At 35.7% G+C, this 13,525-nt stretch overlaps 4 protein-coding genes across 4 annotated transcripts in view; 2 read left to right on the top strand and 2 right to left on the bottom strand.

The window, feature by feature from the left end:
* Positions 1-2,098: 2,098 nt before the first annotated feature.
* beta4GalT7 (beta-1,4-galactosyltransferase 7) lies at positions 2,099-4,159 on the top strand. Its single transcript, XM_089838920.1, has 7 exons — positions 2,099-2,461; positions 2,537-2,616; positions 2,687-2,874; positions 2,949-3,174; positions 3,240-3,323; positions 3,397-3,504; positions 3,619-4,159. The coding sequence occupies exons 1-7, from the start codon at positions 2,404-2,406 to the stop codon at positions 3,784-3,786; spliced, it is 912 nt and encodes a 303-aa protein (XP_089695046.1). The 5' UTR covers positions 2,099-2,403; the 3' UTR covers positions 3,787-4,159.
* LOC149717477 (solute carrier family 68 member 1-like) lies at positions 4,093-6,323 on the bottom strand. The gene is made up of 6 exons (XM_089838898.1): positions 5,994-6,323; positions 5,579-5,919; positions 5,382-5,499; positions 5,032-5,300; positions 4,517-4,729; positions 4,093-4,454 (listed from the first exon to the last, which is right to left on the bottom strand). Exons 1-6 carry the CDS (start codon positions 6,321-6,323, stop codon positions 4,241-4,243), a joined length of 1,485 nt encoding a protein of 494 aa, XP_089695024.1. The 3' UTR covers positions 4,093-4,240.
* Positions 6,324-6,418: 95 nt separating this feature from the next.
* On the bottom strand, positions 6,419-7,918 carry Tasp1 (Taspase 1). The gene has a single exon (XM_089838918.1). The coding sequence runs from the start codon at positions 7,537-7,539 to the stop codon at positions 6,436-6,438; it is 1,104 nt and encodes a 367-aa protein (XP_089695044.1). The 5' UTR covers positions 7,540-7,918; the 3' UTR covers positions 6,419-6,435.
* Positions 7,919-8,007: 89 nt separating this feature from the next.
* Meltrin (disintegrin and metalloproteinase domain-containing protein meltrin) overlaps positions 8,008-13,525 on the top strand; it is a 31,530-nt gene continuing 26,012 nt past the window's right edge. The window contains exon 1 of the mRNA XM_089838893.1: positions 8,008-8,166. Coding sequence (XP_089695019.1) covers positions 8,046-8,166 — 121 coding nt within the window. The 5' untranslated portion in view covers positions 8,008-8,045. The remainder of the gene's footprint in view (positions 8,167-13,525) is intronic.

Below are 13,525 nucleotides of genomic sequence, written 5' to 3'. Positions count from 1 at the left end.
AAGAACCCGATGTTCATGTAACCGTTAAAAGAGAAAGTAATTTTATAGAAAACAGGGTAAGGGTAAATGACGAATTAATTTATCTATTTTTTTTTGTTTCGTTGACAAATTTTGAAGAATTATTCTTTGCTATTTTTTGTCGATGGTTTAAGGTAATTCAAACAAATACAGGTGAAGGCGAAAGAGACTTTTTACGAGACTACCTGCGGGAATAGAAATACAGACACAAGTCGTTAATATCCACGTGTTTTCAGAAACGCCTGTGTAGGCACGAACTCGCAATAGAAACAACTGCCTTTTTTGTACAGCTATATATTTTGCAAGGATATACAGGGTGTATCTGAAATGTCTGTCGAATTCGAGGCGAAAATGTAACTTCCGGGCCACCATTTTCAAGTTATCTTTGGAGTATTTTATGAATAACCCCCTTAATATTGTCTTTCAGTTTCTTAAATAAATTTAAGGGCTCATCTGTCGTAAAACACTACAATCATGACCTAAAACAGCGACCCTTAGGGCAAAATGTTACATTTTCGACTCGAAATCGGCCATAGATCATAACAGGTTAATTTCTGATAAACTTTTCACAAACACCCTGTATACGCGTAGATATTACGTGTTATTATGACTGAGGAGACGTAATTCTGTAGAAGTGTTAAAACTTTTCTGTCTGTTTAACTGACTAAGTATATATGCTTTCCCTACTAGGAGTTGGTATCTATATTTCTTCACAGAGTTTCCAAGCGTTTTATTCAATATTATATACTTGGGAATGTCAATAAAACTTCAATTTATACTGTCCGATTGTCACTAAGCGGAGATTTATATTATACAAATAGGCCAATCGGGATTGAGATTGAATATAGACCAGCCTATAGCTTCCATATCCTTCTAGCGAACTCCTCGAGTTAATCTTCAATCAGAGATCTTGTCGCCAACGCTTTTCCCAATAGACTGACATTTTATAAACCCTTTTTTTCTGTAGCTTCAGATTAGCCCAGGTTGTAAGGGAAGTCTTTAGATCTAACACAATAGTTACAACACGCTGTTGTTATAAACAGATTGTTATAAAATAAGGAAATATGACAGGGAAGGTTTTTTTGTCATCACCGTTATCAGATCTTTGTGAATTATGCCGATCCACGAAAATAATGAGACGGAAATCCGACACTTTTTCTTTTAATCTGCAATCAAATAGGACGCGTGTGTCTCATGGATCATTTATGACGTCATTAAATGTGTGGGAGGATTTTAATTTAAAGTTAAAGAAATTTGATCTTTTAATCTCGATAATTTCTTCGAATTAGTAGAAGGTTGTTGAATTTTAAACGGTTTTTATTTTTAATTATATTGGATGAGACTAAACGTATTACGAAACCTTATCTTATAATGAGTTTTTCCTTCGAATTCCGTAAAGGTTTTCTAACCCAGTCAAAGTTTGGAGGATATTTTATTGCATTTTCTTAACTTGAACTCTGTTTGACTCTGTTTTTAAAGCTTTTTTTTTCTCTGATATCCAGTTTAGGAAAATTAAAGAGAAAAAACAAAATAAATAAAGGTAGAGATAAAATTTGACCCTGAAAATCTCATGCTCAAACTTGAATTTATCAATGTCAGATTGTAAAGAAGTTTTTTTGGTTTAAATTGGAAAATACTTATTAAACTCGCAAGTTTTCTACGTTCGTGTCAGATAAAACTTTTAATTAAGAACTATGAAAGGTTGTAAAACAAGTCCTATCAATTCTTATTGGAGGCATTTTTTCCCATGATTAATATTCAGACCAAGTAATTTTTAATTTAAATATGTTTATATTTAATTTTGTGTATTAGACGTTACTTTTCAAGGTCTCTCACGCGATTATAACTGGCGTCAAATTCAGGCTTGTTTCAAAATGTATAATTATCAAAGCCTGGACTGTAAATTTCAAGGCAAACAAACTGTCTACTTCCCCCATGTCATTGTTTTTCGCGGTTTAAGTTTGGCGCCATTTGACGATGTTAAGTTAACTGACCAATCGGAAACGCGAATTTATTTTGGGTGCGGGAAAATTTGCTTATTTCCCTCCATGACTAGACGCTCCTACGGACCAAATGATCGTCTGCTTATTTGTATGCGCCTAGTTTTATAGGGGAACTTGGGGAAGCCATGTTGTGTATCGGTTTTAAGTATTATTTAAGTGTTTTGGGACTTTCAAGTAAATTAATTTTATATTAAGACTCAAGTCGATGTTTTAAATAATCAAAGTAAGAAGGAAATTCAAATTCGAAAGCTACTTACTGAAATATAAACGATGAAGTACCTTACTCCCATATTAGAGCCAAGGCTTAGGTTATCTAATGCATGTTAGAAAGTAGAAGAATAATGGTCGACATTAAATTGTCTAATTAAGTTAATAACTGACAATGCGTCGCCTTGTAACTTTACTTCTTTTTTGCCTGGCGTCGCTGTTTATCACATCTGGTGAGACACGTACTATTGTTAGAAGACCTTCAACATTGTAAGCCATAATATTAACGCGTAAAATTTTATGTATAGTCTTTCTGGCATTTTCCTCATCTCCCTTCACAACGCCGCCTATTTGCGTTCAAAACCAACCATCTAAACCCCTTAGAGATGTAAGGTTTATCATATATCTCTTCTCCAAGCTATAAAAATCCCTTAATTTATGTGTCTGAAATGTTTCAGAAACAATCTCTAGATGATTATGATTCAGAATCTCAAAGTTCTTGGGGTGAACACCAACTAGCAGTCATAGTCCCCTTTAGGGATCGTTTTGAGGAGTTACTCCAATTTATTCCTCATATGCATAAATTTTTAAATAACCAAAAGGTTAAACATAAATTTTTCATCATAAATCAAATTGATCAACATAGGTAATATGAGATTTTGAGGGTAAGCTTGTCATACAGTGATAGTGTCTGATGAACTTCAACAATGTGTATGATAGATTCAACAGAGCGTCTTTAATTAACGTTGGGCACCTACTTAGCAGAAACGAATGCGATTATTTAGTCATGCACGATGTGGATTTATTACCACTTAATCCCAATCTCCCTTATTCCTATCCTTCCAAAGGACCATTCCACGTAGCGGCACCAGAATTGCACCCTAAATATCATTATTCCACCTTTGTTGGGGGAATTTTACTTCTAACGAGGGAAAACTTTGAATTGGTATAATCTTTTAACCAGTAACCTTTGACGTGGATAAATCATAGCTCCAATTTTTTAATAAATAGGTCAATGGTTTGTCCAATCGTTATTGGGGATGGGGACTTGAGGATGACGAATTTTATGCACGTATGAAAGAAGCTAAACTTAAAGTGTGTAGTTTTGTCTGTCTTTGTTTGTTTGTTTTCTTCTTATCAACTGAACACTCTGTGACAAATTTAATAGATAAGCAGGCCCAAAAATATTACAACTAATCAAGAAACAACATTCAAACATGTTCATGATCGTGCTTCTAGGAAAAGAGATACAGCTAGGCTATTTAATCAAAAAGAGGTGCGATTTGTGACACTTTCCTGGAAATTTCCATGGAATTCCAGGGTTTATCTTTAGCTCTCTCATCTCTTGTATGATACCATTTAAATAAAGTTGTATCAATGTTTTTTCAAGGCTACAAGGCGGCGAGATCGTCAGACAGGATTAAATACAGTCAAGTACAAAATAGATAATTGGCATAGGATTCTTATAGACAATTGTCCCGCTACAATTTATAATGTTAAACTAGAATGTGATTATAATTTAACTCCTTGGTGCGATCACAAAAATCCCAGATATTAGTTAGAGTTTTTACAAATTTTTTAAAAAGAATATTACAACTTTTATATTAGGTCGTCTTTTATGTTGTTTTTTTTATACGTGTAAAAATTTATTTAAATTTGACTTCAACCATTTGTAGTTAGTTAAGTTAGTTAGTTGAACTGAACAAACTACTCGAGCATTTGTGCAATGGTTTTCAATATTTTAGAGATTATTGAGAAATAATACCAAAGAAGTATAATTTTATGCGTGCCAATTAGGGTTTTTTTTTTTTAAAATTAAATTAGGAACTAGAAATTAATAAGTTAATTAATTAACACAACATCGTTTTGTTATAAATTTATTTATTATTAAATGAAAAACAAATGAATAAAAATCATTTTATAAGAAATAAGACTTTTTTTTTATCGAACAAGGTTTGTATGTAGACTAGACTTTTATTATTTAATACTTATTTTAAACCTATTTAATACCTTCATATATTTTCATTATATGGTCCAGAATCGCGACTAACTCTCAACTGCTTTAAAGTTCTTAATTTCGATCCGTGTAGGGTGAACATTGACCAAATGAATAATTGTACAACAGTACAAAACAATGGAACCATTATAAGTAGCCAAAAACATGCGTCTTTATCTTTGAAATTTTCAAAGGAACTTGTTCTCTCCATCCAGAGATTAGGGTTTGCGCTTGTTTGATTAGAAATACGTTAACGTATTTGTTTCCTGGATTAATTGTTTAAATTAATTACCCATCGAAAAGGTCTTTCCCCGTTTGCCACGTTATAAGTAGCGTCCCCACTATGGGTGCAAACGTTTGTCCCGGTTTTGATAGTAAAGCGGAAGTCCCAAATATTAACGCCGAGACCGCTTGAGGTCTACGGTGAAGCACCATATCTTCATCAACAAGGTCACTTATAATCAAATTAAGCAGTTTACAAATTCCTTCGGTAAAAATTCTATTGCTGAGGAGTAATTATACGCGTTATATTATCGTTTAAGTTTATACATAAGTTCGTAAGATATGTTCCATAAGTTTGTCACTGGTTCCAAACTGGAGCTTGTCATGAAGTGAGTGACGTAGGTCATAGATTCTTGTAAAGCGAGGCCCGGACAGGCGTTTTCGAAGGTTTAGTACAGACTATTGCAAAAACGAGTGTAGTAAATTCTCGCTTGTCGTTCTCGAACTAGCACTCATTAAGTCTCTAGCATTACGAAGTGTCTACTTATGGAACATCTTATAAACGTATGGTGTTTAAATAATAACCTGGCTATAAATATACATAGAGGAATGACACTGTAAGGTCCCAAGATGAGCAGAGATAGGCAAAGCCCCATTTTTATTACGAACAACACTTTGACTACTTTGTACGTCCCGTATTTACGACACATTTGCATAAAGTATAGATTGTTTAGATGAGGAGCTAGAAAAGAGAAGCCCAAAAGCCCCGAAACCAAAGCGGGTGATAACGATTCTGATAAAAGAACTTTGAGGAATAGAGGGAAGAAATTGCTGTTGAAATGGCAACTAAAAACCTAAAAAGTTGAGTTAAACATTTTAAAACAGTGGTACTTCGGCCCTGCCTTCATTGGTACACCCTGCATTGTTGACTATACCTGAATTAGATTCATGAAGGTGAAACGTACAAAATTCTTGTGTCTTAAAACTTGGTGGAGGTAGCTTACAAACGCCTTAGATTGAATTCCAATAGGCTGGTAGTTTTCGTTCGTTATACTTAAGAATAAATTATATATTTTCTATGAGGTCTTAGAAGGAACCATATTTCTTCACAGAGGTATCATTCAATTTATACCTTTGTAACTTCTCTTCGTTATAATCTTTGGAATTCTTAAAGAATTTTATCATAAACTGTGTGCTTAGTTGAAACCCAACCAGGGAAATAATCGCCAAGGTAAAGCAAAAAAATTGGAAGTATTTCGGATCACTTTTTTCCCAGAATAAATAAGACGCAAAGACTGATAGTGAACCAATTCCGCTGAAAACCGCGCTAAAGGTTCCCATTGACACGCGACCAGTTGAGCTTAAAGACAAATCAGCCAGTAAAGCCGATTGTTGAAGATCAACCAATGTTAACATGCTGTCGTAGAGACACAGACAAACTGCGAATTGTAAACCGGTAGAGATAAACGGAATCTATAATTTTAATAAGCGCACCAATTAGGGTTTTGAGAGCTCACTATTGACTTTAGAGGTCAAATTCATCTGACCTTAAACCAGAATAATGTGAAAGACAAAGCCATTAATGGTCCAGCAAGTTTAATGGAACGAAGCCTGTGTATCACAACTTCGCTTTGAGATAGTTTATTTTGGTTTGTGTTTAGTAGGGAACGATCGCTGAACCAACCGAACAGTTGGTCGTTGAAAGAGTTCCAGAGTAAGAAAAGGCCTTCCGCTATCCAAAATGATCTTTGACTTATGTGGTACATTGATACGAAAACCTCCACGTGATATAGTAGAAAAATATTGTGTAAAATTGACAGAAAGAGAGAGAAGGAACCGTAGCTGGCCATTATATTTAATTCGGTACTCCATTTCATCTCCAGATACGGTTGGTTTAATCTTTAAAAGATAAAAGTTTAAAATAAGAAAGCTTCTTATTTTCACACACAAAAAAATTACAACAAATATATTCAGTTTCAATTCTGGTTTTTATTTAAGTCTGAAACACAATGCCTCAATTTGTACTTCCATATCTTTTAATTTAGTGTCTTTATTGGTTAATCTAGATATTTTAGTCACAGATTTGCTATTCCTTTTCCCCTCAATATACCCGTAACAAAAACTCTTTGTAGTATGCGTAGCAATTAAATCGCACAATCCATTTTCGCTATTTAATTTTAATATTAGACAACCAGCTAGTTTTAATTCGTGTTTTTTAAGGTAGGGTGATTGAACAAAGTCTTTTTCAAAGCACTCTTTCGCGGCTATCAAAGGATCATCATTCTCGAGCAAAGCTTTGGCGCATTTTTCAGCCAGCATAGTTCTAATTAAATACTCTCCCCCTCCCGAAGTGGCTATCCCAATCGAGCAATCCTTGGTGTTTTGAGCCCAACAACCCGCTCCGTATGAAGCTGCTTGTCCTATCCTCCCAGAATGTTTTAGAATTACACCTCCGCTCGAAACCGCACTCGCAATGTTTCCATTTTTATCAATACAAATTGCTCCAACAGTGTCCAATTTGAATCCTTCCATTTTGTAACTTTGACTAGGTTCATCTGTCCGAACTTTTTTGTTCGGTTTATTTAGCTCATCTTCTAAACGTTTCTTGGCTTTATAGTATTCCTTCTTGGTCTCATTTCGTATCATTTCATTTTCCGTTATAATTTCACATTGGTTTTCTATAGCGTAAGCTCTGGCTCCCTCTCCAGCTAATAAACAAGGGGGTATCCTTCCAAGATCTAACTGCCCTTTGTTTTGGTCAAGTAAGAGTTTTCTGGCCACTAATATAGGGTTTTTGACGTTTGAAATGGCACCCACAGCTCCAAAACTTAGGGTCTGACCATCCATGACTGAGGCATCGCATTCAACCTTCCCACAAATTGTTAGGTTTGACCCAATCCCGGCATTAGTGTTTGGAGAGTTTTCTAGTATTCTCATTGCTTCGCAAACACTATCTAAGGCTGTTCCTTTATTGTTTAAGATTTTTAAGGCCGATTGGCAAGCTTCTTCTACTAAATTCTTGTAAAAAGGTGCATTGGCTTCGGAATGATAACCCGCCCCCAAATGAACCGCTACCAAACACTTGGATAGCATTGTTAAACTGTTTTATCGCGTTTTTCTTTGTTTACTTGACGATGTGAGTTACGTTTTGAGTATTGGTATTAAGATTTGAATAGTTCACGATAATCACGTAGATCATGTGTTTATATTTTTATAACTGGCGCCATGCACTAATAAGAGTTAAATCCTGACACAATTTTGACAGTTATTGTAAGCCTCGGCTGAATCCATTTCTTGAGTTGACATTTACTCAAATTTTAAGCAATTTATATTTCAAAATACGAACAAAAAATAGTTCTAGACTCACAGTTAGAAAATTTAGGGTTTTAATTGTCCAAATATTATTTCGTTACAGGCCTAGTATTACAAGGTTTATAGTTTTTATTGACTATTTGAGTCTGACCACGTTGCCGAGGTGAATTACTAGATGTCATCGGTGAGCCCCGCTCGCGTTTCTGACGTTTCAGAGTTTCGACCAATGAGAGCGAGGTGTACAAAGATAAAAACTAGCAGCCTCTCTCTTGTGACGTCACTCTGCCATGGCGGGGCCGTGGAGTGCGCGATCGGCCCGTTCTTGTGTTTGGATAATTTCTTCAATTTTAGTATTTATATTACGCGTTAATCAGTGTGCAAATGACGAAACGTGGGGATTAAACGACGGTGAGTCCAATTAAACATTAATTTATTTCATGTTTTAAGCGACAAGGGTTAAAAAATGCAATTTTTCGTAACACATCGGCTGCTGGTCGCGTTGTTGGGAAGACCGTTTTCTTTGGGATAGGCCTTTTCGCGACTGAGAGTCGTCTCATATGGGGGTTGTCTCTAAACGTTTAGACAGTACTTGTTTACCAATATTAGCTTATGATATACCGCAAGATCTTCCCTTCATTAGCTGCCATTATTAAGGGTAATCTTCAAGCCTCGGTCATCCGTTAATTAAGTGACCCCAAAACTTCCAAAGAAAGCAACACCCCATTCGTGCGGGTCAAGGGTCAATTTCAGTGTATTTACAAAACTTCACAAAATAAGGCTCTTATCAATGTAGTTTTTTAAATGTAGGAATTTAGGAAGAATATTATTAAATGTCAAACATCATAGGGGTCATTGAAAAAGGAGGGTCAAGTGTCACGAATATAGCGTGAATGCCAGTCTATTATCTGTAGTTATGTACTTTGTAGGCGTATACTCGCGCAATTATAAAAGGAGCACCGACCAAAACTCAGGAAGCAACTATTTATTATTTTTAACGTTTTTAAAGTTTCCTTTGTTTATTTGAAATTCTCCGAATCCAAGGCTACCCCTTACCACGCTAGAGAAAATATTTTTGCCATGAAACATCCAAGCTTCAGTGAGTCATTTGACTCATTTCCCTCTCCCTCTCTCTTTTTTTTTTTTGCTCATTCATGTGTAACCAGTGACCAGATGTCACGTGTACCGTTTGTACTTAACTAGTAGAATAGCCAGATGTGAATAACCCATTCCCCCCGTAGATCTTTATTTCTTCTACCATTTGACCAGTCAAAGAATGAACTAAATTACGAAAGTTGTAGGAAATCTTTGTAATCGTCTTTAGAATTAAGAACGGGTTATTGATGACGGTGAAAGTGACGTCAGATACCCTTTCACCCCAAACTGTAAAGTTTGAGAAACCGGGAAATGGAATTATTTTCTTAGTAAGATTTAAGATTTTATTCTGTTGATAACAACAAAAGCTCATCGTCCCACACAGATTACATTGTGTTAATAACTTTTCTTGGGTATTTTAAAATATAACTTAAAACTCGAGTCGAGTAGGCCTAAACCATTAAAATTCTGGCGAGTTTATTTCCACAAGCACAAGTTTCTTTCATAAATAAACCGTCAAAAATTCCCAGACATGAATGACGTATAGATTTTTCGCGGATTTTTTTGCGCGCGTGTAATTATCTCTCTTAAAGATACTCTCGTGCGTGTCTGTTATTGGTTCCTGGGTAATTTATATCCCAGCTATAAAAAAAAAAAATCCCCAAAATGTTGATGATCGACACTGACTTCGTTCATTTTCCTTCTTCCTGGAAGTTCCTGTATCTAGTTTAAAATATCATTTCAATATTTTACCGCTGTGAAAGAAAAGACAGGTCCATCAGTTAGAGAGAGCTATAGGGTTCATGGGAAATTTAATGGTATCTGTTTATACCTAAATTAATGGACGGTTTGTAATCCTCCACATTGCAGATACCTACCTGGAAATAGGAGTGTATTATTTTTCGCAAGAATATTAAATAATTTTAATACGTTACTAAGGCAAGCCAGAGCTTGTCTATAGTTTTGTAGAGTAAAATTGAATTCAAGCCGAGTAGTTTTTGGTAAATTGTAATGTGGATAATTCAATACACTTTACGTTTAAATGGAGACTCGAGAGTGAAGGGTTAAAAGTAGTTTATTTCATTCGTTTTAGAGTTGTAAAATTCTCAAAAACGGTAATAAAACTCATCAAATAGTTTAAGCGACTAGGCCTAAAAAGGTCCCTAAAACGAATTCCACAGTTTTTACTCCTGATCGTGACCCCCATTTGACCCCAACCCTAATCTTACCTTACCTTAACCATCACGCCACAAATCAAATAAATGTGCGGTCAAAGTTACTGCCTTATCCCCAATTGGCCACCAAAGTTTCAACCCAAACTTTTAATGCTATCTGCTTTCAAGATTCATTATGAAATGAAGTAAACTCATGTCATGAGGAACCCATACAAAACCGTTATAAATTTTCATCCCCATTCTATATAGGGATAGACTCTGTGACTCATTATTTTTTGACAAGCCCCCTGTCTGGCCGGATACCTTTTTTTATGGTGTCATATGATACACCGGGGCTTTTCTCAAAATTTAGGGTCATTTCATTTAGAGTCTGCAGTGTAGTTGAAGTAAAGGGCTTTTATAATTGTGAAGGAACACTCTATACCTAACATTGGTGGGAATATCGTGTGCACGTGTTGATTACTTCAGTTGAAAAACATATATTTTTGAAACTACAGTATCATCCTCCCCCGCGGCCACGGGAAATTTAGTTTTTTCGGGGATAATTTTTTTTGGTGTTTGTGAAATCTTGGAGGATCGGGATGAGATGGAGTAGCGATCTCTTTGCCTATAACGTAGCCTCTGTATATCCCCATCTACGGAACGGAGACGTAGTCCTCCCAGCATCCTTTGCGGGCGGTTTTGGTAGGGTCGTACAGTACGAAAACGTAGCCAATGCCCCCTGTATCTTGAAAATACAAGCTCTAATTCGTGAGAAATAGCTTCTATTTTTAAATGGTCCTACCCAGCAGTGCTTAACATTAACAATCCCATACCAAAGGTAGGGGGCGTGGGTGAAGTACTTTGGGAGACTTTCATTGCCGCACATGTACAACTTACAATGCTACTCCATCCCTTATCCATCCTCCAAGGTGATACGACATTGTACCCTAGCCCATTAACTAAGGCTTAACGTTTGTAAAGAAAAAAAATTGTTGGAACTCATAATGGTACAGTTTGTTTTTACAAGGATCATAAAAACATTTTTTTCTTTAGATTTTGTACAAAATGAATGTTTTTTTTTGTTGAGGGCACCCAATGTTTTTCAGATAAAAAACCGCAAAAGGTTTCGTATTACAAAAACTCCTCTTGTTATTATTTTTTATTTTTTTTTTGCAAGCAACATAACGTATTCGGTTTTCTAACTTTGCCTTTCTGTTACGTTGTTAAAAGACATAAAGATAATACTGTAATTATTTTTAGGGGTGAAAGTCTAAAACTGCAATTTTTCTAGGCTTAGTTGCATATTTATCTTAATCAAAATCTAAACAAAGATTCATAAATTTTTAGGTTTAGTTCTGTAACTTCTGTTACAGTTATCTTTATATTTTTTAAAGGAAAGATACTAGATTGAATCTTTACTTTTTTTGTATAAAACAATAAATCAATTTTGGAGATAGGCTATTAGCAGAAAATGGTCGTCATTTTAATAGATGGTGGCATTTTAAAGCCCCAAATACCATCTATAGGATATAAATATCGGCCAATAACTTTACCCCGAACTCTTGTGTGCAGCCATTGAAACAGTTTTACAGGCTCTCCTTGAAAATAGAGAGATTTCAGTTCGCTGAGTCCCACCCTCATAAGTCTTATACACCACTTTTCTGGCAGCCATATTGGTGGTGGGTTCAGCTTTTCTTTTGCATTAAACCACCAATATGGCCGTGCAAATTATCTCACGAATCTTAGCTCCTCCCCAAACGAAAACACACTATACTAAACGTTAATTAAACCCCATTACATTAATATTGTAGCTTTGAAAAGTACAATCAAGGTTATTTTGTAACTCCTGAAGGTTTTTTTCTTTACATTTCCGATCGCCATTTTTCAAGATGGTGTCGGATTCTAGAAAATCTTTCTTAGTACGTACCTTCTACTTAAGAGTAACGTCCCTTCAAAGTTTTAGCTCAGTAGGTAAAGCGGTTTGGGACGAGTTAGGCATTGATTATCAGTCAGTCAAGTCTTTTACACAGGACCAATGTTATTTTTATAGATAGAAAATTTGCATAATTTTATGCGCCTTTTCTAACAAACAAACAAAGCTAACGTGACCTTTCCTTTATATATACAATATATAAAGCTTGCTTTAGGTTAGTTTCTTTAATTCATTTTGCGGGCAAACCATGTGTGGGCGCTTTTATAGCAGTTTACTGGTACACTAGGCGTTCTCGTTTATCATAAAAAAATATGAAATATTTTTTTTTCTTTTCCCGCCGTTAAATGCCTTTAGCTAAAAATAAAGGTCCTTTTTTATATCAGATATCCACAAAGATACCATACCATGTGACTTCAGGGTGAAACACTGGAAACCCAAAATTACAGATTATATAGGGGTCTGTGTGGTGATTTTTCTAAAGAGTTTTTAAATTTTTAAATTCTTTTTTTAGATATGCATGCGAGTATAACTCGTATATGTATGTATAAAATATCAGGCTTGCAAAAAACTTCTCTAACTTGGGGCTGAATTTTCTTTTTAAGACGTAGTTGAACCCTCCAGGCGCCTTTTCGTCGTTAATGTTTAAGTCTTTACCGGGAAAACATTGTGACTATAAAAGAGTTAACGAGAAAAGTTTGTGGTGTTTCTTGTGAGAAAAGATATTTCCATTCTCGACGTTATGATTGTTGTAACCGCGAATATTTTAGTATCGTTCGTTGGAATTGGGAAGATGTAGGGCTATCGCTTAGTCAAAGGGCTTCCCTTTAAAGGGATACACCCAACTTGAATTATTTCTTTTTTAATCGAAGCAGCGTATGAAATAATGAATATATCAATTGGAACCATGTTTTTATCTACAATATTGAAAAAGATACGAAAGAAATTAAGTTTAAGTAATGGATGGCACTACGCGTTAGGCTTTTCCGCTTAGCACTGGGGAGTACCCTTATTGGACGATTCCGTCGGGTGGTACAAGGCGTCCAATAGGGGTACTTTCCAGTGGTAGGCGGGAAAGCCTAACGCGTAGTGCCATCCATTACGGAAACTTAATTTCTCTCTTATCTTCTTTAATATTGTAGATAGAAACATGGTTCCAATTGATATATTCATTATTTCAAACCCTCTTTCGATTAAAAAGAAAACAAATCTAGACCGAAGTGTCACTTTTAAATACGAACATCATGAAGATCCTTCATACCCAAAGACTATTTAGTGTCTACGTAGGAAATTCTTCCCGGATTCTAGTCCTGTAAAACACATCAGGGATAGATTTAATTTTAGAAGTAGGAATGGTGAACAGAGTAATGTGTTCGCGCGTCAAAGTCCCGGACCCCCTTCCACGGGACGGGGGTGAGGGGAGTATGAAAGAAGAGGCGGGTCTTAGCGACAGAGGTAAAAAGCAATTACGTATTTTTCGCCGTCCCCGCCAGCAACGTCATCGAAACGTGGTTTAAGCGAGCCAATAAGATATATTGGGCTATGAGTCGGACTGAAGTAAATACTAACCGTTCGCCATTCCTACTTC

Source organism: Phalangium opilio, unplaced genomic scaffold, assembly GCF_054372755.1.
Source record: "Phalangium opilio isolate 3A_F unplaced genomic scaffold, DU_Popi_V2 ptg000003l_1, whole genome shotgun sequence".
In the NCBI taxonomy this organism is placed as follows: Eukaryota; Metazoa; Arthropoda; class Arachnida; order Opiliones; family Phalangiidae; genus Phalangium; species Phalangium opilio.
The sequence above is the reverse complement of the archived record's forward strand: the minus strand, read 5'-3'. Positions and strand labels throughout refer to the sequence as shown.